This window comes from Ahaetulla prasina, chromosome 5, assembly GCF_028640845.1.
Source record: "Ahaetulla prasina isolate Xishuangbanna chromosome 5, ASM2864084v1, whole genome shotgun sequence".
NCBI classification, from domain to species: Eukaryota; Metazoa; Chordata; class Lepidosauria; order Squamata; family Colubridae; genus Ahaetulla; species Ahaetulla prasina.
The window spans coordinates 59,292,106-59,319,861 of NC_080543.1; the positions used below are offsets into that span (position 1 = coordinate 59,292,106).

General features: G+C 37.3%; 1 protein-coding gene across 4 annotated transcripts; it reads left to right on the forward strand.

Annotated features, from left to right (window-relative positions):
- SH3BGR (SH3 domain binding glutamate rich protein) lies at window positions 1–26,581 on the forward strand. Of its 4 annotated transcripts, XM_058184570.1 has the most exons (8): window positions 3–203; window positions 12,666–12,851; window positions 13,449–13,529; window positions 15,469–15,543; window positions 16,553–16,663; window positions 19,648–19,677; window positions 20,715–20,840; window positions 22,165–26,579. In XM_058184570.1, the coding sequence occupies exons 1-7, from the start codon at window positions 159–161 to the stop codon at window positions 20,799–20,801; spliced, it is 615 nt and encodes a 204-aa protein (XP_058040553.1). In that variant the 5' UTR covers window positions 3–158; the 3' UTR covers window positions 20,802–20,840; window positions 22,165–26,579. The 4 variants fall into 4 exon arrangements, with proteins under 4 accessions (XP_058040554.1, XP_058040556.1, XP_058040553.1 ...); XM_058184571.1 differs by lacking the exon at window positions 19,648–19,677 and having other exon boundaries at window positions 1–203; window positions 22,165–26,580; XM_058184572.1 differs by lacking the exon at window positions 15,469–15,543 and having other exon boundaries at window positions 22,165–26,580.
- The last annotated feature ends 1,175 nt before the right edge of the window (window positions 26,582–27,756 follow it).

The window sequence follows — 27,756 nt, forward strand, 5'->3', positions numbered from 1 at the left end:
AGGACGAGGGACCAGCTGAACTTAGGAGAACTGGAGATGCCCTGGCGATTCTCTCTGCTTGCCAAGCTGCTACAGAGTCGCTAACACTGGTTTTTTGCGTGCACGGGACGCTGCATCCACGCTGGTACCGGCGCCAAGTTTCTAGTGCTGTTGCCAAAATGGTGATTAAAGTGTTTGTGGCAACGTCCTCAGGGTCGACGGCGGTAAGAATATCTATGTGATTTATGCTTCGCAGAAGTCTTCGGAAGCTAGTTGCTTGCTTTCTTGCTGTTTAAGAAAGTGGTGTGATGCTGTTCCGCGGCCTGAGCCCACGACAAAAAAAAGTGCCCCCAGCTGTTTTCTCCCTCTGTCCCCGTCCCCCTCCCCTTCCCCCTCTCCCCTTTAAGGTTTTCCAGGCGTGCAGCCTTATTAGTCCGTTGTTGCAACTGAAGTTAATGCCCACAGCGTCGGAGAAATATTGACTTTCTGCAATGCCAGAAATTAGTCGATGTAGCGAAAATACAAATTATTTATTTCATACAGATGGAAAATGCACAACATGTTAGTGTTTTATTTTCAACAAAGTTGGTAAGGACTGCTTAAAGTATGCTAATTATATGTTTGGAGGAGAATAACAATCTCGATTACATTAGTGCAGAAAACACTTAATAGAAATATGCAGTAGATATATTAGGGGTTCCTTTCTACAGCTGTACACATATTTCCACTTGCTTTTAAGGTTCTTTTAAGTTTTCCTATCTCAATATCCTGTATCTTAATGGTGGTATCTGTTTTCAGAACCATTATGTTTGCTGAAGTGAAGAAAGAGTAGGCAAACGGAAGGTGGGAACTGGTAATGAACTGTTTCCTTTTATATCCAGTTCCCACATGAGCTCAAATTGCAGTCTTGGCTGAGCAATCAGTCACAGTGACATATCTAAACAAACTGGCTGCAGTCGGTACATAACTGATTTCATTGCTTGCTGGCTTACATGAAGACAACCTCAAGAAGCTTCCAGAGAAGAATGGTTGGCAAGCCTTGATTAAAGAAGTTTGGCTGGTGTTTTTTTCTAGCCTGAGGTCCATCAAGTAAATAACGGCAGTAGCCTGTGAGAAAGCTGTCTATATTTCATGGTGTGCTCAGGGACCTATGTGAATGTGTAAAGGGGGAATCTCCTTTTCCTCCTCTGCAGTAGGATCTTGCCCCTTTTGTGCTATTCTTAACCGCACCCAGCCTCTTACTAGCCCAAAAAGGTGTGACCAAGGGAACCTGTAAAGCAAGGACTTTGGGCAAAATTATAAGCAGTACTGGAGGGAGAAAAGGACTGTGTGAGAGGTGGGGGGGAGGGAGCTTGCACCTGGACAACTGCCTCCAGATCCCTGAAGGATCTGGAGGCAGTTGTCCAGCTGTGTTAGAGGAAAGGTCCCTTACTCTAGCCAAGCTAGAGTCCTTTCAGATTTAAGCTGTGGAAGCAGTGAGTGGGTTCCATAGATAAAAATAGAGGGCTGCTTATCTCCAGGGTGTGTGTCCGTGTGGGTGTCCCTGGAGCTCAAAGGGGAGAACTCTGATCTTTTCCCACATCTGTGTATTTTGCAATAATTGAGCAATGGATATGTTGAGATTTTTTTGCCTTTGAAAATAAAGTTAATGAAAAAACTGGGTTACTTATATAGTTGATTGCAGAATTGCTAAGGTTTCTTTACAAGTGCCTTTGAACAGGGACCAAACTCAGATCTAAGATGAAATTGACTGGTCTGTAAACCTAAGAGTTCTGATTTTTTTTCTGTGTATGTGTGTGTATTAAAGTCTTTGTGTGTCCTTGAGTGAAAAAATAATGAAAATACTGCAGGGAAACTGATGAAGCTTTTATGCGGCTGTCAGATATCTTTAATTGCCATGTAATCTCTCAGGAGGGAATGTTCTAAATTCTTTTAAAAGTAAAGTTTTATTTTGGATTGTATATTTGTTTTGTGTATTGTGGGTGGATTTTGTCTGCCTGTAAACCATGAGGTATGCCTATGCACAGATGCCTACTTATTTCTGTCCTAAAGTCTGCATGTCTTCTCCTGTTAGCTCATTTCAGTATACAAGCAGGAAATATCTTTAAGTCTTGGACTTCCCAAATTTTGTCTGCAAACTATTCACCCCATTCCACTTTTCCGTCTCTTCTCCTGAGTTTCCGTTCTTTATCTCCTACCCAACCGCTCTACAAATTTCTATTGACCTAAATGATAATAGAATCTGATCCCCACACCTTAGCTAAAGGAACAACTTTGCTTGCAATTAAACTTACATTTGAATTGAGGGGGGAATAGCCAATTATAAAAGAATGGGAAAACTTGATGTTTGCAATGAAAAGACTAAACTCTTTCAATAACAAAGGTCTCTCTTTCAAATTTATTTTCTGCATGCTCTAGGACAGGGGTCTCCAACCTTGGCAACTTTAAGACTTACGGACTTCAACTCCTAGAATTCCATAGCAACTTCACTAGCTGTGGAATTCTGGGAGTTGAAGTCCACAAGTCTTAAAGTTGCCAAGGTTGGAGACTTCTGGTCTAGGAGGGGAGATGTTTGGGCATTTTAGGTTACTTTATAAGCCATCTTCCCTGTAAGGTGTTGAGCCTAATAAATTTGATCTCAAAGGGTCTCTTTTGTGTTTTAAGCAATTGGGAGTAGAGGGCTCAAGCTTTCCTTTCAATAGGCAAGTACATTCTCCTGTGCTTGCTCATTTTCACCTGCAGCTTATTCTAGAACTGAAGTAAGGATGCAAAAGGAATGGGAAAGTGGGGAAGGGGCTACAGTGACACTCCCTCTTCTTTGGCAGCCTCCTTCTATGTTGAGTTTTGGAATGTGAGGCTGGTTGGGATTATATCCTCCTGATATTCTGTATGTATATAGGCAATTTCTTAGTAATTTTTTGCTAAGGTATGCTTGATTTTTAAAAGTATATGCTTTGTTTGTAGGAAAGATGATTGATAACTATGTAAATTGGATATTGATATGAAATGGACAGATTGTATAGTGCAGGGGTCTCCAACCTTAGTAACTTTAAGGCTTTTGGACCTCAACTCCCAGAGCTTTGCTGGCTGAGGAACTCTGGGAGTTGAAGTGCATAACCTTAAAGTTACTAGGGTTACTAAGGTTGGAGACCCCTGGTATAGTGTGCAGTGTGTGTGTGTTTCAAGATCTGAATGATTTTTCTCTTTTGCATTCTGGTTCTAGCCAAAGGATCAAATATATAAAGCTTGACACGCTTCTGCTTAATATACTTTAAGATTTAATAAAACATGTCCATTTGGAACTCCTTGCTACTACAAAAAGGGGTGACAAGTTATTGTTAAGTGTGGGTACTAAATCTGTTGTCTTTTTCCTTGGAGCAAAGGAAAAGAAGGCAAAGGGTTTTTTGTTTTGTTTAAACAGAGCTAGTTTAGTGTAATGGTTAAGGCACTGGGCTGGAAAGTAAAGGAGTTTGTGAGTTTAAGTCCTGCCTTGTCTATGTGGTCAGGCTGGATGACTTTGAGCCAGTCATTCTTTCTCACCCCAGGGAAAAGGCACTGGCAAGCCACTTCAGAAAGAGTTGCCAGGAAGATGGATTCAGCAGCATAAGTTGGTTTGTTTTTTCAGGAAATTGTTATGTAAATTTTCCTTTAATCTTCAGAAGACAAGGGTTTTGTATTAGTAATTTTTTTCCTGCCAAACATGATGAGACTAGGGAAAGGCAGGGACATTCATTTGACTCCCCAGCTACTCTATTCCTACCTGCTGTGATTTACATTCCAGGTCAAGGCTGGCCTTTGAAATGCATTACTCTTACTTTTATCTTCTGTGTGCTTTAGCTTTAAAGGTCATGAGAACAAGTTTATTGGATTTCCTCCCTGTTCCTTAACATGGCATCTGATAAGGGTGAAAGTGGGGAGGGGGAAAATAGTAACGTTTGGAACATTTGGAAAGGTATAGTTAATCTGAAACAAGATTTTCTTTCTTTCATTCATTTCTTCAACTTTTGGCTCTGGAAGCAATCCATATGCTTAAGGGATATATTCCTATGTATATTCTCCCAGCTCTTTTTATACTTTCCCATTTCCTTACTAATTAACTAGGATTACAAGATCTGAATCCTAGTTAATTAGTAAGGAAATGGGAAAGTATAAAAATCCTTTTCAGCTGAAGGGAGTGTGAATGTGATGGTCAATCCAGCTTTGCCTCAGGATTATTTTAATCTATTTTGCAATCATGTTAACCTCGTATGATTTATTGCCTCTAAAAATCAGCCTAGCAACCTGATAGTAAGCAATGGACCCTCCCCATAAAAAGAATGAACGTGACCAACTGAGATTTATTCAACCTCTGCATTTACAAACCAGAGTATCTTTTCACAGATACTCTGGTTACTTTATCAACAGGAAAAATAGAAATGTGGACTCATCAATTTCCTCAAAGTTTTTTTCAGGTTATCTGTCTCCTGTCTGAGGATTGAAGGAGGGGAAACCACTCATCCTCACTGAGTCTATGCAGCAATAAAAAAAGGTTTGAACACAAGATCCTGCTTTCCTGCTAGTTGACACAATTCAGAGAGAGGTACAGGAACCTGGCAAATGTTTCCTTTTGTGGAACAAGCCTAACACTAATGGGCATAGATGTATGGTGTAATAGGACCCTTGTTTCCCCACAATAAAAGCTGATGTTTGTCTTTTTTGGTAGACCTCAATAGGATGAGGAGGATTGCAATCACTTCACAAGAAATACTGATGCCTTCACCAAGAAAAACAACAAGAAGACTGCCTTTCTCCCTCCCGCATTTCAGCAACTAGATTCCCATCATGGAACAGTTTCAACAGCTGATTTGTTTTTATTGGTTTTTAATGCTTTAGCACAGGGGTCTCCAACCTTAGTAACTTTAAGGTTTGTGGACTTCACTCCCAGAGTTCCTCAGCCAGGAAAGCTGGCTGAGGAATTCTGGGAGTTTAAGTCCACAAGCCTTAAAGTAACTAAGGTTAGAGACCCCTGCTTTAGCAGATTGACTTAGTGGAATGGAGATGGTGGTGGTGATAAAAAGTACTGATTTCTCTGCTTGTAATTATTGCTATATTTTTACATATTGAGTGCAATTATGTCATGTATACACACACACACTATGTAATGTATATGTATATGTATATATAAGATTTTAGCAAACCTATCGAGTAAAACGCCAAGGAGTAATTGCAAAAGACTGGAAATGTATACTCTGAGGGTTGAACTTGTTGGGACAGTTTTATCATTTTACACAGAATAGAAGGAATTTGGTTGTCAATAACAATATGTGGACGATACTTGAGTCAAGATGAAAACACAGGAATTGGAAGTGCTCACCAAATATATCAACTTTGTGGACAGATACATCAAATTCACATGGGAAGATGTTAAGGAATATAGTCTAGCCTTCCTGGACAGTCAAGACACATTAAGGAAGACATTGAAGTTTACGGAAAACCCACTCACACAGATCAGTATTTACAGTTTGATTTTCACTACCCACTGGAGCACAAAATGGGAGTCATCAGAACCCTACATCACCGAGCTGAAGGCCCACCTACCAGCAAAGATGGGAAAGAAAAAAAACCTAAAACACATCAAGAAAGCCCTCAGAACATGTGGCTATCCCAACTGGGCCTTCATCAAATTGCTCAAAAAAGACCCTACAGGAGCTCCTCCATAACAAACCACGAACAGAACAATAAACAAAGCAATGTTGTCTTTCCATATGTTGCAGGAATATCAGAAAAGCTCGGGAGAATCTTCAGCCAATACAACATATCGTATTTTTCGGAGTATAAGACGCTCCAGACTATAAGACGCATCTACCTTTTTTGGTGAGGAAAACAAGAAAAAGAAACCTGCCTCTGCCTCACAGCAATTTTGCCTCGTTGCAGCAAACAGCAAACAGCTTGCTTTACTTTCCCTTTCCTTTTCAGCATAGCTTGATTAGCACAAGAAAAAAAAATCTGCTCCCAGCAATTTACCTCCTTGCAGCAAGCAGCAGAGGCCTGCACAGCAATAGGCAATGGTAATCTCTGAAGCCTGAAACAGCTGGGAGTCGGGAGGTCAATCCAACGGACAATCAACTTGTGCTAATTAGGCTGTGCTGAAGCTGAAATGGGCTATTTCTTCTTGCTGCTTGTTGCGAGGAGGTAAATTGCTGGGAGGCAGAGGCCAAAGGGTGGGGGCCAGTGGGTGGGTGGGGCTACATTCGGTATATAAGACACACCCAAATTTTCACCCCCTTTTGTGGGGGGGGAAAGATCCGTCTTATACACAGTATGTGCACACTTCAAACCCAAGAATACACTAAGGCAGAAGCTTGTCCACTCCAAGAATAAAACACCCAGACACAACTGAGCAACATGGTATATGCAGTACAATGCAGTGAGCCATGTGCAGATCTGAACATTGGGAAAACAAAACAACCACTTCATAAACGCATGGCACAACATAGGTGTTGTGACCCAGGCCCCCGGACTCGGATTCCTAGAGGAGGATGATTCAGAGAGTGAGGAGGAGGAGCTGGCAAGGCCTGCTTCCCCTGGGCCCTCTTCCTCCCTGGCACCAACCCAGGAGGAGGAGGAGGAGGAGGGGCTGGCAAGGCCTGATTCCACCGGGCCTTCTTCTGATTTGACAACCCCCAAGACCAATCTTGGCTCAATGCGAGACTGCGAAGACGTGACTGGCGCGCGCAGCAGAGGAAACATTGGGGCAGGCCCAGGGAATGATGAGTCACTGAGTGACACCCACAGGGGATAAAAGCAGGAGGAGGAGCTTCTTGGCTTTTTGTGTTGGACAAAGCTGCAAATTTGCGCGGGCAATCTGTTTCATGGATGAAAGAATCTTTTGGTGAGTGACTCTTGCTTTATCTGTAATTTTCTAGTTACCTCGATAACAGACCGTTTCAGAGATTTTGGCAGGTGCGTGGGGAGACGTGGCCAGAACATTTTTGTGCCAAAAGAAATCCAGCCAAGTGTAAATAAACTGTTGGCAGAAGGCCTTTGACTGACTTTTTGTTGGGAGTGTTGGGAGAAACAGAACAATAGGAGAACAAACTTGCCATTAGATACAGCAGTCCATCTATATTTAAAGCCAGCTGGAAAGAGGATGGGCATGATCTCTTGATGTCAAAACCACTCTCCTGGATGAAACCTGGAACATCCAGGATTACATCATTAAGATGGTGCCCAAAGTTGAGCCCCTGAGAGAATGTGTGAGTCAACAGCATACATGGGAGGAAGATCAAACAGAAGAAATACTATGGAAAGACAGGATTCTGTATTGGTTGTATCATCAGTAGATAGCTGAATGGCTAATGGGAAATAATACCAATGGTTTGAAAGGGCTGAACTAAAAGACAACACTGAAGTGCTGATCATAGATGCATAAGAACAGACCCTCAGCATCAGATTCATAGAGGCAGGTATCTACCATACTAGATAAGACTATTAAAAAAAGAACAAGCGTAGAAATTTCCTGAGAGTGAGAACAATTAATTTGTGGGAACATCAGTGAGAACATCACTGGAGGTTTTTGAGAAGAGATTGGACAATAATGTCTGAAATGGTATAGGGTTTCCTGCTTGAGTAGGGAACTGGACTAGAAGACTTCCAAGGTCTCTTCCAACTCTGATATTCTGTTATATAGAATCCAAGGTATAGACTGTGCAAGCAGTGAGCTGCAAACAGGAACAACTTATGCTGAACAGCCCAACCAAGTAGCCAACATTGCATACAGGAACACCTGCACAGTATATGGGCTACATCCTCCCAGGTCCAGATGGAAGATTCTGCAAAAGGTTGTGGAGAATAAGAGGGTTAATTAAGATCCTGTGGGACTTCCAGATCCAGATGGACAGACACGTACTGACAACCAAATATTGTGGTAATAGATAAGGATCAGAAGACAGTGGTTTATGAAAATGCTGAGAAATTAGTTTTTCTTAACTTGAAAAGGAATGATAGGATTAAAATAACAGATTCCCTCCCTCACCATTTTTTTGTAAGATTAGAGAGAATATAAAAAAATGAACAAAAATGTAAGAATTGTTACCCCTGAGAACTCTGAATCAAAATGGCTATAGACCCATTTTTCTTGCACTGTGATTTAATCATATTTGCAGATACATTTTTAAATAAAATAGGAACTGACGTAGAAATCCTATGGGCACAATGCTTCATCTGTGAAATACAAATTATGAACAAGCATAATTCCAACCAAAGAAATTAAGAATAAAACATTCTAGAACACAATGATGATTATGATGTTACTTATTCAGTAGAGTCCAACTCTTGTTAATTCTATGGGCCAAGCATCTCCACATCTTCCAGTCTTGTTCTATTTCTTTGAGTTTTTCTATGCTCTGGCTGATATGAGCTTTGATAGTGTCCAGCCACTGTGTTCTTTGACAACCTGGTGTCCTTTTACCGCTAAGTCTTTCAAACATAATTGTTTTCACCAGTGAATTGTCCCACATGACATGGCCAAAATAACTGAGGTGCAGTTTTGTGATTTTGCCTTCTAGAGACATGTCTGGTGTTATGTGCTTCAGTACTTGCTTCAGGATTCTAAATTTTTTTTACTACCGGTTCTGTGGGTGTGGCTTATTTTGTGGGTGGGCCTTGATGGTCATGTAACACTGGGTGTGGCTTGGCAGTCATGTGACTGGGTAGGCGGGGCCAATAACAATAAATAATAAAAAAAGTATACAAAACAAGGTACCAAGAACCAACTTTCACACTTTACACACACACAACACAATGCAACTGACACACACACAATGTAAAAGCAGCTGCACTTCACCCAAAATGGCCCCTGCAACAAGCAGGAACCTCACAGAGCCACAAAAAGCTCAAAAACAAACTTTCACACTTTACACACACACAACACAATACAACTGACACACAATGTAAAAGCAGCTGCACCTCACCCAAAATGGCCCCTACAACAAGCAAGAACCTCACACAACCACAAAAAACTCAAAAACCAACTTTCACACTTCACACACACACACAACACAATACAACTGACTCACTCACACACACACACACACACAAAATGCCACATACAGCTTTGTGAGATTTTGTGTTTGTGTAGTTAAAGTGAAACACTACAGAAACACACCAAATCTCAGAAAGCTGCACAAATATTTTATTTTATTATTTTATTTTATTTATATTTTTTAGATCAGGGGTCTCCAACCTTAGTAACTTTAAGGTTTGTGGACTTCAACTCCCAAGTTCCTCAGCCAGGAAAGCTGGCTGAGGAACTCTGGGAGTTTAAATCCACAAGCCTTAAAGTTACTAAGGTTGGAGACCCCTGTTTTAGATAAAAGCAGCTAAATTTAAAACTTCCTTAACTTTAAATTGCTGTCTAAAAACCCAACTCCTTAAAAAACATGTTAACTATTTTTTAATAGTTTACTTACCCTATTGAGGCAGGCATATTGAATTGCTCACCGAGGAGATGGATTGCAGGCAGGTAGATTCAGTTGCTAGCTGATGCAACTGATTGCAGTAGCCATGGCTTTGCTAGTCCGAAAGGAACAGCAATTACAGGTAAGTGAGGAGGGGGGATTGGGTGGGCATGGGTGGGGACTGTTATAAGAGGTTGTAAAAAAGTGATGATCGGGAAACTCATCTGGGATCGCCAGAGGAAAAAAAGGTTTTAAAAGGCTCCTCTGATGATCCCAGCTGAAGTTGCCTCATGCAGCCCAGAACCTCTTAACAGGATTGTTTTAACAAGCTCTTTGGCTGAAGAGCTTGTAGACAACATGTTTTTTAAAGGTTCTGGTGATCAGGCAATTCAGCTGGGATTGCCAGAGGAGCCTTTTAAAACCTTTTGTTTTTACAACCTCTTCGACCAAGGGAACCGGTTGGGGGCGTGGCCAGCTGGGGATCGTTACCGGTTCTGCGAACTTGGCCAGATTTTTGCCAACGGTTCTCAAGAACTGGTCCGAACCAGTAGCAACCCACCACTGACTTGCTTGTTAGTGACCTTTGCTGTTCAAGGATCTAGAACACAAATATGTAGTTTGCCCATATAAATGAAGCAAGAAATAGAATTCTAGTATGGGTACAAGTATTGTGTCTTTTCCACCAAAATATCAACATTTCTCAACATTTTTGTTTGTTGGTCAGAGAATATCTTATTTTACAGCCGACTGAAAGAAACCAGAAAAGCTATGTACTTTGCCAGTGTTTCTTTAGAGGTCCCTTCTCTTTCTAAAGCACATTATGATCTGTACTGTAGTTTCAATTTAGCAGTTGAATGACATATCCAGTTCTATGGTCCTGATAAACTCTATTTTGCTTAGTTCTCAAGTCACCTTATTTCTAATCTGAGATTTGACTTTATTTGATTGTTAGGAATTTGATGATATAAGGTATAATCCACATTTTTATTGTTTATGTTAGAAAAACACTAGATTTCTTCAGACCAAGGTAAAACATAAAACTGGTTATTTTTGAGTCTGAGCTCATAATTCAAAAAGTAAAAAAAGAGTAATTTACCTGCAGAGCTACAACTAAAGCCATGTTATAATTACCATAAATCACAATCCAACAACAAATTATTAAAAAATAGGAAAGTGACGGTATTAATGGTCATGATTAATTCTAGATGCTTCAGTAATTTTACAATGAAAGAATTTGTTGTGAAGATCAAATCTTCAGTCAAGGTAATTTGATGAATAGTCTCTAAATCTAGTTTCTGAACTAGATTTAAAAAAGGAAGTCATAAGAAATGTGTAGAAGGCTTGAATAAGATTAAGGGCTGGATTTGAACCTTGTCCTGTGCTTAAATGCATATGCTTCTATTTGTAAATGCTTGGAAGTATGAATTTATTGGGATTAAGTTTTAAGTAGATATTGATAAATTTGCACTACAAATGCAATGCTGCAGATATATTAATATTTTTTATTTACCTGGACATTTTCATACGGAGTTTGTTCATAGGCTACTGTCATTTTATTTCCTTCCTGGAGATATATTTATTCATTGCTACTTATCATTTCCAGTTGCTACTTCAAAACTGCTTGCATCCAGCATCAGTGCAAGATTTGGGGTTAGAGAACAGGAGAAAGGTACCTTTAATCAATCTCCCTTTCTCAGGATACTCGTCTCTTCCTTATTCATATTTAGTTGCAGACTCCCATTAAGTCCAAATATACAAAAGCATTGAAGGAGACAGCACCAAACAAATAGAGGCTACTGCTTCATCTCTAGGGTTAATAGTGAAACACTTGCAAAAGTTCAGGCTATGATGGATGCCCAAGGATCCTCATTCCTGATGTGTGCACTGCTCTTGGAAATCATCAGATAAAGTTCTTGTCAAACTAAAACACTTCAAGCCCTGTAAATGTGAGACATTCCTCCAATTCCTTATAAATGAACATTGCTAAGTGGGTGCTGACCAGGGTGGCTAAAAACAACTCTGTTACTGTTGTGCCCACAAATTATTCTGTGACAGGAGTATTACATATATACATTCCAAGAATGCATGACCTTGTCTTCCCCAGGAACAACAATGTAGATAGACATTTTCTTTGTTCTTTTTACTTGTAAGATAAATTGCCTATCCTGACCACATCTCTTATAATCAAGCAATTCTAATTCAAGACGTAACCTGCAAAACCACCTATATTCTAGTAATCCTAGAAATGATCTGGACTAAAAACTTTATTTCAGTGCTTGGCAGTGGGGTAGAATTCCTTTTCACACCTGAAGGCTGTACAGGACAATTGATATCATATAAGAACAAAGGGCTAGTTAGAAGGACTGGGTTGGAAAAGAGACAAGGCATCTGATTTGTATCCCTGCTAGCAGCATCTTATCTGTCATCCTTATCTCCATCACATCCAGCAATGCATCTCTCTATCCCTCTATTTTCTTTGTGTAATAGTAAAGATTTTGGCTGTTGCTTCCTGCCCATTTAGAGTTTGTTGTCCGATGATAGCAAACTTCAGTTAGCCTTTGCTATTTGGTGATGTAGTATTAAAAAAAAAATATCTATGCTCATTTTATGCCCAGCTATGGCTACATACAAACAGCTTAATGATTAGAGAGTAAAATACTTCAATTTAATATATTTTTTGTTATTTCACGGATAATTATTTAAATCTTGAGTTCCAAATTATTGTGAGAAGCCAATTAAATATTGACCCAATGTGTACCTACTCTACTTTAAAAGGCAAATTCCATGTTGGAGACCATTGGGAAAATAAGCCATCAGTATAGCAGTATCAGCTTAGCCAGGATTCAATCAGAATTTACCTTCATCCTGGCAGCCTCCTTTACAAGAACTAATCATGACTAATCTTGCTTAGTTTTTCTGAGATCAGCCAAGATTGGCTAATGAAGCTACCTGCTTTGGACTTAACAAGTAATAGTACAATTCTAAACACAAATTGGCAGTAAATTGAAATCAGTAAAACTTAATTATATATAATTGTTCTTGTTTGCTAAAGAATCATCTATTATTAATAGTCACTTATTGTCTCACATTAGCATCTGCCCTGTCCTCAGCACAAGTAGTTTTTCTTTTTGAGTTTTCCATTTAAATATTCAACTGCAGCTATAATTTGAATAAAGGATTGTGTTGTTATGCCTCCATTAAATTGAAATATGAAATAATCAATTGATTTTCTCTCTCTTAACTGACCAGATTAAAAAGAAACAGCAAGAAGTAGTAGGCTTTTTAGAAGCCAACAGAATTGACTTTAAGGAAATGGACATAGCCTGTGATGAAGACAATCGGAAATGGATGAGAGAAAATGTTCCAGGTGAAAAAAAACCACAAAATGGGATTCCTCTCCCTCCCCAGATATTCAATGAAGAACAGTATTGTGGGGTAAGAAAAAAAAGTCTAATGTGGTTAAAGGGTAATGTGTTTTAAAAATGCACATACATGCTTCCTAAAGTTTGAGAAAGAGATTTGTTGATATAAATTAATTTAGGCCCACCACTACTACAATGCAGGAGAATGCTAACAATGAAAGATTATGCTAATATGTCAGTCAGATAGATAGTTAAACAAGTGATACTTTACAATCCTGTTTCATAGTTATTTTTGTTGTTGTTGTTGTATTAGATTGGCTTTCCCAGGGAAAGCCAAGGGAAATCATTAAAACCATAAAAAAGCAAATATTAGAATATTTTGGATATGCAATGTGACACCTGGAAAAATACGGCATATTTCACTTAATCCTCCAGGGAAAGATTGAAGGTAAGCAAAGTCCAGGAAGAAGAAAAACATCATGGTTTCAAAATCTAAGGGACTGGTTTGGTCAAAACTCAGCCGCACTTTTTTGTGCAGCTGTTGATAAAAATAGGATCACCAACATGGATCGCCAATGTCAGATGACAGATATGGCACAACAAGAAGAAGATTGGATTGACTTAATTTGAAAAGCTAAGATCATGTTTATGTGCTTTGTTTCCTTTTTAGGATTTTGATTCGTTTTTCTATGCAAAAGAAGAAAATTATATTTATTCATTCCTAGGACTTGCTCCTCCACCAGGCTCAACGGTATGAATTTATTTTATGGATCTTATTTTTCTTTTGGTTTGTCTTGTAAAATTGCTATGCTGTTTTCAAAAATATGAAGCTGCAGTTTCAGATAGCTGGAAGCCACTTAATTCCACTGCATAGTCTAGTAAACCCTAATCTCCCAGCTTTCTCTCTTTTAAAATGTATGCATTAGACCAGGGCAGGCAACTTATAGGCCCTTCAGATATTATTAAACCCTAAACTGAATGATCAACAGATATCTGAGAGTATAAACTAAGATCAAGAAGCTAGAAAAATATCAAGAAATGTATGAAAAACCAAATAGTTATTCCATTCCATAAGAGAATGTCCCCTCTCCCTGATATCTTAAAGCAGGTGTGGGGAATGATGGCCATTTTATGACTTGTGGACTTCAACTCCCAGAATTCCTGGGAGCCATGGCTGGCCATAGTTCCCCACCTCTGCCTTAAAGGAAAGTAGCATTGACATATTGTAAGATTATGAAGGGAAGTGAGGGGAAAAGAAAGAGAAAAAGAGTTGGGTGGAATATATTGTACTTCCTGATCATCATTCACCACACTTGTGTGCTAAATTAATTTTCTGAGAATTTTCTTTCCACCCTTATAATGCAATTAATGTAATTTGAAACACAGTAATTATATGTGACAGCTACATGTTCTTCAAGGATAGACTGTCACTTCTGCTGTCAGAATCTTTTCTACTATATCATATATAGTAGAATATAATGCATATACAGTAGATGCAATTCTACACTTCTGTGTAGAGGATATTTTCTATTCTATTCTATTCTATTCTATTCTACGCTTCTATATTATCCTCTACTAAGGGGATAATAAAGGGAAAACAATATTACTTTACTTTTAAATCAGAGCAGGAATCCTAAAAACAACTTAAAATCTTTATCATTGAAAAGAAATATGTCATTTTTGAATAAATACCAATGTAATTATAATGAAAATTTAGCTTCTATGCAGGACAAACAATTCTCTTATTTTTGAAAAAGAGTTTTTCACGCAGCTTGCCTCTCTAAACTTATTTCTGGCATCAGTATTCAGTTTGATTAATGTTAATTTACATTCCCTCTTAATCCTAATGAATATAACATTTCTGCACTAATCTGCATTTGGAATTTCCCTGACTAGTCAAAAGTAGTGATATAGTATTGTAATATTGCATTGTTTTTAAAAATGGTATGCCTACTTAAGATGTTTTACTAGTAGAGTTATTAGTAAATGATGATGACATTATAGAAATGTACATTCTGTAGAAACAGTCAAAATACTTTACATCTCATAGGGCAGATTGTCTACTGAGAATAGTTTAAGGGGTGCAGGTAGCCTGCATCATATACTGCTCAACAGTTCTATCTTTCAAAAAAATGAGCAACTAGCCTTGACTACAATCTCCCTCCCCCCAAAATACCATCCATGGATTCCTGGCTAAATTCACATATTACACTAAGCAATAACATAGCTCGTTTGGGTTTGGATCAGAGTGGTGTATAAACCTAATCATTGTTATTTGCAAACCATCATTCATACCTTAGGTGCAAGTATGAATCCAGACACTCTCTGTCTTTAGCATCTGTTGCCTGAGGCAATATCCTTATTCAGTCTAATGAAGTCTATATAAGGATTATCAAAACCAAAGAACTGCATTATCTACCAATGAAGGATGAGATAATGCTTCAGTGTTTTCTCTAAGCTATTCTATGCCTTCTATTTGTTTTGATGTTGCGTATTCCAGAAAGTCAGATAACAGCAAAAGTTAGAGAATCAGTAAATGCTCTGGTTTTTGCTGCGTTTTTAAGGCATAAGAGTGCAACTGTATATGCTATCTATCACTGCAGTGCGTTCAGGCCACGAAACTGCCTGGCTCACTTACTCGTACCTAGTTTCAAGAAGATTTCAAATATTATTTGTATCCTTTTGCACAGGAAGGGAGGATTACAGAGGAGGTACTGACTGTGCCAAATGGGGATATTTTTGGAGAAGAGAACAAAATTGCGGAGGCAATATATTTTTTTCTTTTCTATAGCATACAATATTTAAACCTATCTGTATATGCATGCGCTTCTGTGTTGAATTTAGTTTCAAAGAAAAAAACCACCAGAATTCTTAAGTAATAGGTTTTATCTGCTGTTATCTACAAAGGCTATTATGGTCGCAAAGATGTGAAAGATACCTGGATTGCCAGTGAAATTCTTCTACCTGCATGCAGGTGTAAAGGATGCTTATGTATATTGCAGAACTGGGGTGGTGTTCTAATCTTCTCAGGTTAAGCACAAAACTTAGAATAAGAGTAGAATGGAACAGAATACTTTATTGGCCAAATGTGATCAGATACACAAGGAATTTGTCTTCAGTGCAAAAGCTCACCGGGTACATATAGTTGTACTTATGAGCAGTTCTAGGCAGGCCAGATGCCAGACCAGTGGAGATCGAAATCATAACTACAATTTCATACTCAGGCTTTCAAGTTAAATGTGGGAAGTTAGAAGACACAGCTAGCTCATGAGTGCAATATTAAGGGTGGGTGAAAAGCATGCTCCCAGATCTGCCAATATATTTGTGTGACCTATTCATCAGTAAGACATGAATAAGGCTTCTGTTTGAGCCTGACAGCTCTCCAGGATGAGTCAGAATGCTGCTTCAAATATAATGTGCTCCCATTATGAGAACAGAAAAATATGAGTTTGCAGACCTAATCATTTTAAACTTGAAATAGCATGCCTGATTGAATCACAAAAATACCCACATTAATCTATGAATGTGTGTGTCTAACCAATGTAACATGAAAGAGTATGCAAGCTCAGAATATAAAGGTAGATATCACTCAATTATGTCTTTAGAAATTCAAGTAACCATATCAGATTATTTAAAATCATCATAATGATTATTATTGAGTCATGTGATTCCAGTTCCATAAGGCTTATTAGATATAAGAATTGAGAAATTCATTCAAATTGCTAATTTAATCTTTTTTCACTAAGTTTCTAATATTACTCATGTTGTTGCCAGGAGACTGAAAAATGTTCAGTTACTGAAGAAAATGAGATACAAGCAGAAGATGAGGTTGAGGCCACGCCTGAAACCGAGGGTGAAGCTCAGGCTGAGACTACTGAAGCACAGGTTATTTTCTTTCTCTTGTTAGTTTTATTCAAAACTTTTCTCATTCAATTTTATTCCTCTACATTTTGTGCAAGAAAGGAGTCTTTGAATATTTATAAATGTGACCTCTAGGAAGATGGCTGCTGCAGAATTAGTCTGTCCTCTTCCATTTTTTATTTTATTTTATTTTGTCACAACAGTATATACAATCATCAACATCATATAACCCATCATATAACCCATCATGAGAGAAAAAGTATATTTATTTATTTATTTATTTATTTGTTCGCACTTTTATACCGCCCTATCTCCCTAGGGACTCAGGGCGGTTTACAGCCAAGTAAAACATATATATATACAGAATAAAACAACAATTTAAAAAACTTATTAAATAAGGCCGAATATTTAAAATAGAAATATAAATAATAAAACCCCATTAAAACCAGATTTAAAATTTAAAAAATTCTAGTCCAGTCCTGCGCAAATAAATAGATGTGTCTTAAGCTCGCGGCGGAAGGTTCGAAGGTCAGGAAGTTGACGAAGTCCTGGGGGAAGCTCGTTCCAGAGGGGGGGGGGCCTTCCCCTGGGTGTCGCCAGTCGGCACTGCCTAGCCGACGGCACCCTGAGGAGTCCCTCTCTGTGAGAGCGCACGGGTCGGTGAGAGGCAATCGGTGGCAGCAGACGGTCCCGTAAGTAGCCCGGCCCTATGCCATGGAGCGCTTTAAAGATAATTACCAGAACCTTGAAGCGCACCCGGAAGGCCACAGGCAGCCAGTGCAGTCTGCGCAGGAGAGGTGTTACATGGGAGCCACGAGGGGCTCCTTCTATCACCCGCGCAGCCGCATTCTGAACTACCTATATATAAGTAAAAGTATGCTTATAATACTATAATGAATCTCTCCCTACTTGTTTGTCCCTGCTCCAGCCCCTCAGCATTCCTGTATTCATGCACCACAAACTGATTTTGATGGTTCAGCTCCCCTTTCTTCTAAATAAATATTTTCTAAATGTTCGATTTACACTAAACCTGCTGATACCTGGATGTTCTGCATGCAGAGGAAGTCTTCAGTTTGTAACCACAATTGGGACCAGAATTTTTGTTGCTAAGCAAGGCAGTTGTTAAGTGAATGACACCCAATTTTGCAACCTTTTCTGCCATGGTTATTAAGTGAATCATACGGTTGTTAAGTGAATCTGGCTTCCCCCATTGACTTTACTTGTTGAAAACCAGGTGAGAAGGTCACATGATCCATGGATGCTGAAACTTTTATAAATGCATGCTAGTTGCCAAGCACCCAAAATAGTGATCATGTGACGGTGACGATGCTGCAATAGTCATAAGTATGAGGACCAGACCAGTTTTAAGTCACTTAAAACTGTATTAAAGCTATTGTAACTTCGAACAATTGCTAAACAAACAATTGTAAATTGAGGATTACCTGTATTAAGAGCCCAACCAGAGCTAATACATCTTCTTATGCCCAATTTTCATTTCTACCAAGCACAGTTACATAGCCTTGTTTGGATTCACCAGAATGCATGAGAATTTGAGGCAGCTCCCAAGTTTTTTTGTGCACCAAATTTACATTTTTGTGACCCTTGGAATCCTCTTTGAATATATTTCTTAAAAACTGGAAGTACAATGTCCTTCAATTTTGAAATTTAAACCCTAAAACAGATATAAAATTGTTAAAAAGAAATCTGCATCACCCTTCAGGATTCTCCAGAAAAATCAAGTGTTTTCTGGACTTTGCTCTTCATGACTTAAATGCATGCAGTTGAAAGATACAATATGAAACTGTACCTTATCATACACAGTCCCATTCCTTACATAATTCCAAGTCTCATAAATCCAGACAAATGACTGATAAGGGCTGATAAGTAATCTTTCCTTCTGGAGGACCAAAAATAAGCCCCTTCATTGTAGTTCTAAGTTGAAATTGGTTGCAGTGCAAGGAACATGTTGGAACAAAAACAATAGTGTTCCCAGCATTGCTGCAGGCATAACATTTATAAAAATTAGAATAGAATAGAATAGAATAGAATTTTATTGGCCAAGTGTGATTGGACACACAAGGAATTTGTCTTGGTGCATATGCTCTCAGTGTACATAAAAGAAAAGATACCTTCATCAAGGTACAACATTTACAATACAATTGATGATCAATATATCAATATAAATCATAAGGATTGCCAGCAACAAGTTATAGTCATACAGTCATAAGTGGAAAGAGATTGGTGATGGGAACTATGAAATGATTAATAGTAGTGCAGATTACACACCCTCTGTCCCTTATTTCCTTTTGTTTAAATTCATTTCCAGTTTAACTCAAATTAAGCATTACATGACAGTTAGTAAGAATTGGCTTGGCAGAAATACACTGCAAATACCAATACGGTTGCTGTTCCTCTTGCCTCTTTTACCTGCTAGCCCCCTATCAACCCAACCTCTTTAAACCCTTATAGAAATCTGGGTAAACATGTAAGCAACAGAAGACCCGTGACCCTTGATCTCCTTCCCCAGAAATGGTAACGGGGAAGCTTAGAAGCAGAACAAAACAAGAAAAAAGAGAAGGCTAGGATTTACAATATTTGGCACAGGATTAAACAAAACTCTGCCTAGATAAGCCAAATTTTGTGTCCTCTACATGCAGATGGAACAAATATTTAAACTTCATTCATACAATATATTGTCTTTTAACAAGAAGTAGAGAAGAATAAGGACCTGCCCCATACCTTCTGATTTCTTCTGCAGTAGATGGTTGATTTTCAGACTTGTCTTTTCAATGACAAGTCTGTTTTTTTTAAAAAGAAATCTGATGTTCACCAAATGCTGAATTCTGTAGCCAGAAAGCTATGCAATTGGAGAGTCAATAATACAGGCAATGCTGATGGTTTTCACTGTGGTAATAAGAATAACATATGTATCTCCATGATAGCGTTGTCATTTTTTGGCTTTCTTTTTAAATCTCTTTTTAAAAATAGTCTTTCATGGTCTCTTTCAGGGACAAGATGAAGAGCAGCCAGCAACAGAAGTACAGTAACAAATTTGAATGCCTTATTTCACGTGCATTTTTCCTCTGTGTTCCTTGATTTAAAATATACCATGACAGCTATTTTTCTTTCAAATTAACTTTGAGAATATAAATGTTAGGTTATCTAACCGTTAGATAGCAAATCTAACAAGCAGCATTTGCATTCAAATCTCATCATCCTTCACCACAAATAATTCATTCTCCAATCCTCTCCTAATGAAATTAAATAATTTCTCCAATCCTGTCCTAATGAAATTATTTGCTCTTGAACTGTGAACTAAGCTTAATAATCATGTTGCACTTAGGCATGTGCACAAACACAATAGCCTCTCCTGGCCAGAGGTTCAGAAGGTAGTGAATATTTGTGGTTGATTAAGGAACCAATGTTAAGATGAAGTTACCATTTCAATTGCATTTTATACAACTATTTTATTTTATTTTTATACAACTATTCTATTCTATTTATTTATTATTTATATAGCCACCCAATTCATGTCTATGTAGATAATCTATGTAGACCACTTGCTCTAATGTGTTCTAGAGCCATTCTTCCTACATAGTAAAATGTGTATAGACTACTGTAGAAAATTAAGTTGGTTGACTTTTTGTACTAAGAAAAAAATCTCTGTGTTCTCATTTAATCAATGGGATTGATTACTTACTTCTTTATGTGTTTATGTAAAGAAACTTAATATTCATAAAAAAGCACAAGCATTTTTCTTAAAGTTTACATTTTTATTTAACAAAATAAAATTTGCTGGCAATACATTATAATTGCATATGATATATGCTCATATGATATATGTTCAAATGAAAGAATTCCTTCTTACTCAAAATTTATGTCAGTATTAGAGGTCAGTTTAACAGTGGCATGTCAAGAGTACTGGACCTGATTACTTTTAAATCAATATGAACTTTGCATTGTAGCATAAGCCTCTTTTTTTTGTTCCAAGAGAAAATATGCGCATTTGACATAACAGATTTTTCTTTTAGCTCCATAAGTTTGACTATTCTTCCATTATTTTGTGTAACAAAAGGAAGTAGAAGCAGCAGAGGAAGAAGAAGAGGAAAAAATGGAAGACGAAGAAGAAGAAAAAGAGGAAAAAGAGGAAGAGGAATCTTAGTACATTTGTTTGCTACTTTTTCTTCAGCAGATATTTCAGGTAAATAGCAGAGAGGTGCGGTGGCCTCAAGGTGGAGCTCTCGCCTCACAATCAGGAGTCTATGAGTTTGATCCTAGGTAAAGGCAGATATTTCTCTATCTGGGCACACAGAATATATCTGCTGAAAAAAATCTCCACATTGGCGACAGGAAGGGCATCTGGCCATTAAAACATTCTGCTAGCTCCATTTAGTTGCCCAGACTCTACCCCATAAGGGATTATGGGATAGTTAAATGACGATGATGATGATGTTTCAGGTAAATGTAGCAATAGCACTTAGACTTATATGCCACCCCATAGTGCTTTACAACATTCTATGGGTGGTTTAAGTATACTGCCCCCAACAATCTGGGTCCACATTTTACTGACCTCAGGTTAACTGACCTGAGTTAACCTTCAGCCCCATCAGGATCAAACTCCAGGCTGTGGACAGAGTTTGCCTGCAAAACTGCATTCTAACTATTGTGCCACCAGGGCTCAAATCATACATATGGTGATAGCAACTGATTTTTGTTTTTGTGATACCCTAATTACCTCAATTTTCTTAATTGAAAAAGCAAACAAAAATACCTGTAAAATCTAAATAATTGCCATCATTCTTGTTCTAATAAAATCATATAAAGAAAAATCATTTCCCAATTAATAAATGAGGGGTGTTTCTTGGCATTTCATCATCATTTCCTTCCTAAATTTATTGCTGCAGCGGCAGGGTCTGCTTTTCATGTCTGCATTTATTGTGTCTTGCCATTTTTGCTTCGGTCTTCCACGGGTACTATTTCTTGGCATTTGACATATTGTTAGGTTATTATTAAGCCATACATAATGCTTAGTTCACAAACGGTGCTATGATTGATTTTGGCTTAATGTGTATGAACCCATTTACTGTGATTTCTACATCAAGGGTTTCAGTTTAGCTATGTGTGAAAACAGATCACAATTGTTTGTCAAATAGTATTGAGACTACTTTTGAGAAAAATGCTGTTGAAAACGAAAACTGGGAGTCTGAAAAACCAGTTCAATTTTGTTTGAGAAGGGCAGCCTTTTTGCAACTTTGCATCTTTGTCGGTTGCTAGCAAGCTTAGGTAGAGCACAAAAAGAAACAAGGATAAACCAAGTTAACATATTATAGTTTAAAAAGTCAGAATTGACAGCATTGAACTATGCCTTCTAGTTGGAGATTGATTGCTAACAAAAACATGTTTTTTTACTTAACCTGGAATCAGCTATTAAAAAGAGCAAAGGAACAAATAAACAAATTAATTCTAAATAATATTATCTCTGAACCATATTATTTTGTGTAACTTTGAATTTATTTTCACTATAGGAACTGGGAACTGATGATATCACTGCAGAGTGAAGACAACAATCACTTTCCCTCCACAAAAACATTATTGTTTTTCTACGCAACTCCAGATATCAGCACAGATATAATTTGAGACATTAAGCAGCTCCGAATGTGAACTTTCTACATAAATTTTGTTGCTGTGTTGTATATATACAGTTGTTTCTGCTATTCTGCCTTGGAATCCAGTGGGGCTTCAGATCTTGATGATCAACAAGCATTATGAGATTGGCTTTAGGATATGTGGTTCCTCTGAGTAGGGATAAGTTCAGACTCCATATTGGTTTCCTGAAAGGTACATACTAAAATGGCCAGGCTGTTCTCAACTGAAAAACCCCAAAGAATGTTTTCAATGTATGTGCCACAATTTGCTGATCTCTAAAATAGCCGTATAATATACAACAATTGAAATAAATCCATTTCGTGCCAATGGCCAGCTTGTGTTTGTACAAGCATTCATTTTTCAATGTTAGTCAGCTAATTAGACAGCTAAAAATCATTATTTTTTTCTTCCCTTACAAAAAATATTATGTGGTAATCTCCATTTCCCCCTTCTATTTTTTTTTGCCAGTTTTACACTAACTTACATTTTCTTAATATAATTCCACTTTTAATAGAGGCAAGCCTTTTCAAAAGATACTAATCACTGTATCAGTGTAAGTGAATAAGCTGGAATATTAGGCTTCCCTTCTGTTAATGACATATTATATATATAAGTTCAAAAATACAGTATCTGAAGATAATTGATGGAGAACAAAACCATCTAACCCATTCCCTTGCAATCCTTGATATGCTTTGTGGGAACCTATGGACATTAATGGAAATCCCACTGGTAAATAAACTAGTAATGTCACCATAAAGAAATTAATTGCAACCTCCCTCCCCCAGCACTATGTGATTAAAATAAGGACGGGCAAAGGAAAAGTAATCAAATATTTGATTTTTGCAATTTAGTGACTTTAATCACATTAGATGAGGCGCCAGGAGGATCATAATAGAAAGTATGCTGGAGATCTATAGACTCTTGTTAATTTTAATAATACACTATTAATTAGTATAATGCTAAAGGGACCTTAAATTGAGCTTGTCTCCTGATACACATATATAGTTTTCTTGATAGTGTTATGGAAATAATTTGCCACTGTTTTCTTCTGGGATGGTTTTTCAACTTTGCAATCTAGCCTATCTCTGAAATACTCTTATGTAGCTATCTATTCAGGTGCTAGTTAGACTAATCCCACTTGCCTTCTAAGATCAGCCAAGGTTTTGCTTCAGCAGGGTAATGGTCAAAGTACTGTAATTAGGCTAGGGAGACTCAAGTTCAAGATCCTGATTAGCCCATATCTCAATCTAGGAATTTCTCACAAAGTTGCTGTAAGGATGAAGTTAGGGGAGACTAGTTAAATCTTTAATACTCATCACAACAAAGGACTTGGGGTGCTTCTTTGGGTGAAGGTTAATTGGAAATGAGAAAGAAAAGGGTTAGAAATATTATTACCCCATATAGTCATTCAATTTGAATTATGCTTTCATAATTTGGGAGTGATTGGCGGGGGGGGGGAGTTGAAAATGAAACAGTAAAAAAAGAAAGAGGTAGCCCTCCCAAACCCGTGTGCTGCATTACTTATCTTGATTTTGCTTACTGACTTGAGAATAAGTGAAAAGAAATAGAGCAGCAACATACTGGAATGAACTCTACATGTAGTTTCTCTTTTAGCCATTGGGAGTCATTGTAGTCATCAGGACACACCCAGAATATATAATTTCCCTAGCAAAAGAATCTTATTAGGTTGAAAGCAATCAGAACTGCTGCTGTTTACACCAGGAGCTGGATAAGCACAATTGTTCTAACATCTATACACTCTCTGTAATTAGCTTAATAAATTGTTGAAAAAATGTGAAGAAACATTGAAATTGCTGTAGTATTGCTTATATACATTAAGGGTGCAGGAACTGTGGTTGCCCCAATGTTGGTGAATTGCAGCTGCCATTAGCCATGCTGGCTGGGGCTGTTGGAGTCGTGGTTCATCAACATCTGGAGACCTATAGATTTCCACTCTGCTAGAGACATAGTTTTAGGGTTTTACCTATTAAACTTCAAATCCATCACCTACCCACCAACCAACTTCTAAACTAGTCTCTTTCTGGAGGGATGTGCATTAGCCTGTTTTTCAGTGAAGGTTTAATTAGCAAGCCCATTACCTGTAATGATTGCACCTTATGTTATTTATTCCCTCCCCTTTGTATCATGTAAAAGCTGCTAGAAATCTCAGTGTATTTAAAAAGAACTTTTCTATCCATCTGCCTCTGTTTTTGTTTATTTCATATGTCAAAGATTTGTGAAAGAAAAATATTAAGAGGATTTTTCTAATGGAAAGCACTAAATTTATTCACACTTCAAGGAAATTTAAAATGTAACCATTCGAAAACTATAATAAGCTAAAATAGTTTGTTATTTCAGTGCCTATGCCTTTTAAAACCTCTCCGGATTTTTTTAAAATAGTAGAATGCCCTGGAGAATGTTGCTGGAGTACACAAAAGAGCAAAGGAAATATACTTACGTAAATATTCTTTATCATCCTCATGTCTTCAAAAAGTTGGGAATGAAGTTCCTAAAATTCCCAACTACAGAATTCTGGAATTCTAGTTGCAAGCGGTGAGGAGAGCACCAGATTGGGGGGAAATTGTTTTAGAAATAGAGTTATCCATATAATTTACTTTTTTAGAAATCTAAATATACCAAGACTTCTTTATCCCCATATTTATTAGTGTTCTGTAACTTCAGGGAAATAAGTTAATTCTGTTTGAAATTTGTGAGGACAATGCATTTTCTACATCTATGGTAGATGTATTCTTTCTTCACCAAAAATTCAAGGAAGCTTAGCTTCAGTAGCTTAACAGTTTTGATTCTTGCTGCCTGATCTAAATCAAACTGCATTAATTTTAATATAAGTCATTTTAATTACTTTTTTCAATTATTGAGATGTTGATACATAGCATTTAAACACAGATACACTAATATTGGCAGTATTATTTTTCAATTGTTTTTCTGTAACTGTATTTGTCACATGAAATTCGTTATTTGCAGTTGTTACCCACTGAGTTAACATATTTGCTGTGTTACCTGTCGATAGACGTATTCGGTCTTTCTCTCTCTCAAAAAACCCCCCACCTACCTCTGATAAACACAAAAGGAATTCTGGAAGTGATTCAAAAAATTGTAAACTAAATTAAATAATTATTATGAAAGGAAATGGGCTGAATCAATAAAATTTCTGGAACTAAACATTACAGAAATGCTAAATAAACATAACAATATAAAATAGATGGCAAATAAAGTATTAGAGTTTGGAATGAGGCAGAAAACTTGTCTAAAACTCATAAATGTTAATTTCAAACAGACACCTTTGATGAAGTATTCTAACCTTTAGATAACAGAGATTTTAAAATGTCATCTGAAGAATAAGATATCATCTCTTTTCCAAAAACATGTTTTTCAGATTTCTTCTCCAGAATTATAAACTGGTATCTTTTATAAAATGGGCTAAATCCAAGAACATTATTATTCAATTTATACAAATTCTAGTAACGTATACCAGACTATCGTAAATATGATAACTTGCTTAATAATAATTAAGTAGTTTAACATTTTCAAGATGGTAAATAAGAGATTTTAAAATGTAATTTTTCATGTATTCATGTAGCACACTAATCTAAAATATTGCAGATTAATTTTTGCGTAATCTAGCATACTAGAATGAAGCTGCCTACAATGAAGGGAAGCAAAAGAAGCCCTTCTGGATGTGTTTGAGGGATCAGATAGTCCATCATTCTGTGTTGTACAATGGCCAGCCGAGCAACAAAAAACCTGCATGCAGGTCATGAAGGAATAATCCTCTTCCACTGTTTTTCTATAGCAATCAATGTTTAAAATTTACTGTCTATAATTCTGGGTGGTAAAATATAACCCTTAAATCCGATAGCCATTCTAATACCATCTAAATTGGAGACTATCACTAAATGTGATGGCAGCAAATTCCATAGTTTAACTAGTATAAAGACTTCCTTTTTATTGAATTATCCTCATTTAATATGATGAAAAATGCAAAATTCTAACATAATGAGAGAAAAGTGAAAAGCTATTCTGTGTACATATTTTCTGTGAGAGGCATTGTGATGGTGACAGCATGCATTATTTTCCACCTGCTTACATCCAATTCAGAATAATTAAACTTGTACTCTTGATTGTTACACAGGAATAACAAACTAACTTGTTTTTAGTGAATTATGTTGGCTACTTTAAGGTTCATTCTATCGACTTTCAAAAACTTATTGGACTTATTGAAAGTCCCTTTATTATTTTACTGATTATCATGCTCTTTAACTATTGCTCACCTTTAAGGCCAGAAATTTCATAAAGTAAAAATTCTTAATCCCAACTCCATTCATTAGTTTGCATAACTTCCCAATGTGACCATTATCTGCTTAATCTACCCTGTCTCTTGTTGTTTATTCGGTCATTAATCAATTAAAGCAATTACTGAGAGCTGCTGAGATTGCCTAACCCTTTCAGTGAGGAATTTTGTTAAAGACCTTTTGGAACTCCAAGTACATAGTGAAATTTGGATCATCTCTACTTTCTTTTTGACATCTTCATGCACTTTAAATAGTTAAATAGTTAATGAGGTAGCACTTATCTTTTCAGAAGCTTTTCATTCTTTTATATTCCATTTTTAACATTTTTCCTGAGAGCCATTAAGATTTGATTCCCCATAGTCTTCAATTTATTTTTAAAATATTGCAGCTGTATGGGCTATTTTCTAGTTTTTGGAAATAACAGAATAAGAGTTGGAAGAGACCTTGGACGTCTTCTAGTCCAAACCCCTGCTCAAGCAGGAACCCTCTACCATTTCAGACAAATGGCTGTCCGATCTCTTCTTAAAAACCTACAGTATTGGAGCATCCACAACTTCTGGTGGTAAGTGGTAAGTTACGGTGATTGCTCTGTCAGGAAATTTCTCCTTCTAAGTTGGCTCTCTGTTTGAGGTGCTTTGGAGACTACGTTCACCCCTTTCTTTGTGCCAGCATCTCCAGTACTAGAACACTGCCATCATGTCACCCCAGTCCTTTTTTTTGTTAAACTAGACATACCATTCTTCACGTTTTAGCCTCCAGTCCCCTAATCATCATTGTTCTTCTCTGCATTCTTTCTAGTCTCAACATATTTTTTATTTCATATCAAAACTGGATGCAATATTCCAAGTGTAGTATTACCAAGGCATTATAAAGTGTTACTAGCATTTCATGTGATCTTGATTCTGTCCCTCTTGTTAATGTAGCCTAGGACTATGTTGGCTTTTTTGGCAGCTACAGCACACTGTTGGCTCTTAATTAAGTAGTCTCCTAGGACTCCAGGATCCCTCTCATGCATGATCCCTATACATGGCAATTATTTTTGCAAGGTTAACAACATCAGCTTTAAAGTATTTAAGAATTCTTGAGTAGATGCTTTTTGGACCTGATTCATATTCGGTTAGTCAGGAGTATTTTTTTTAAATGTTGCTTATTTTAATG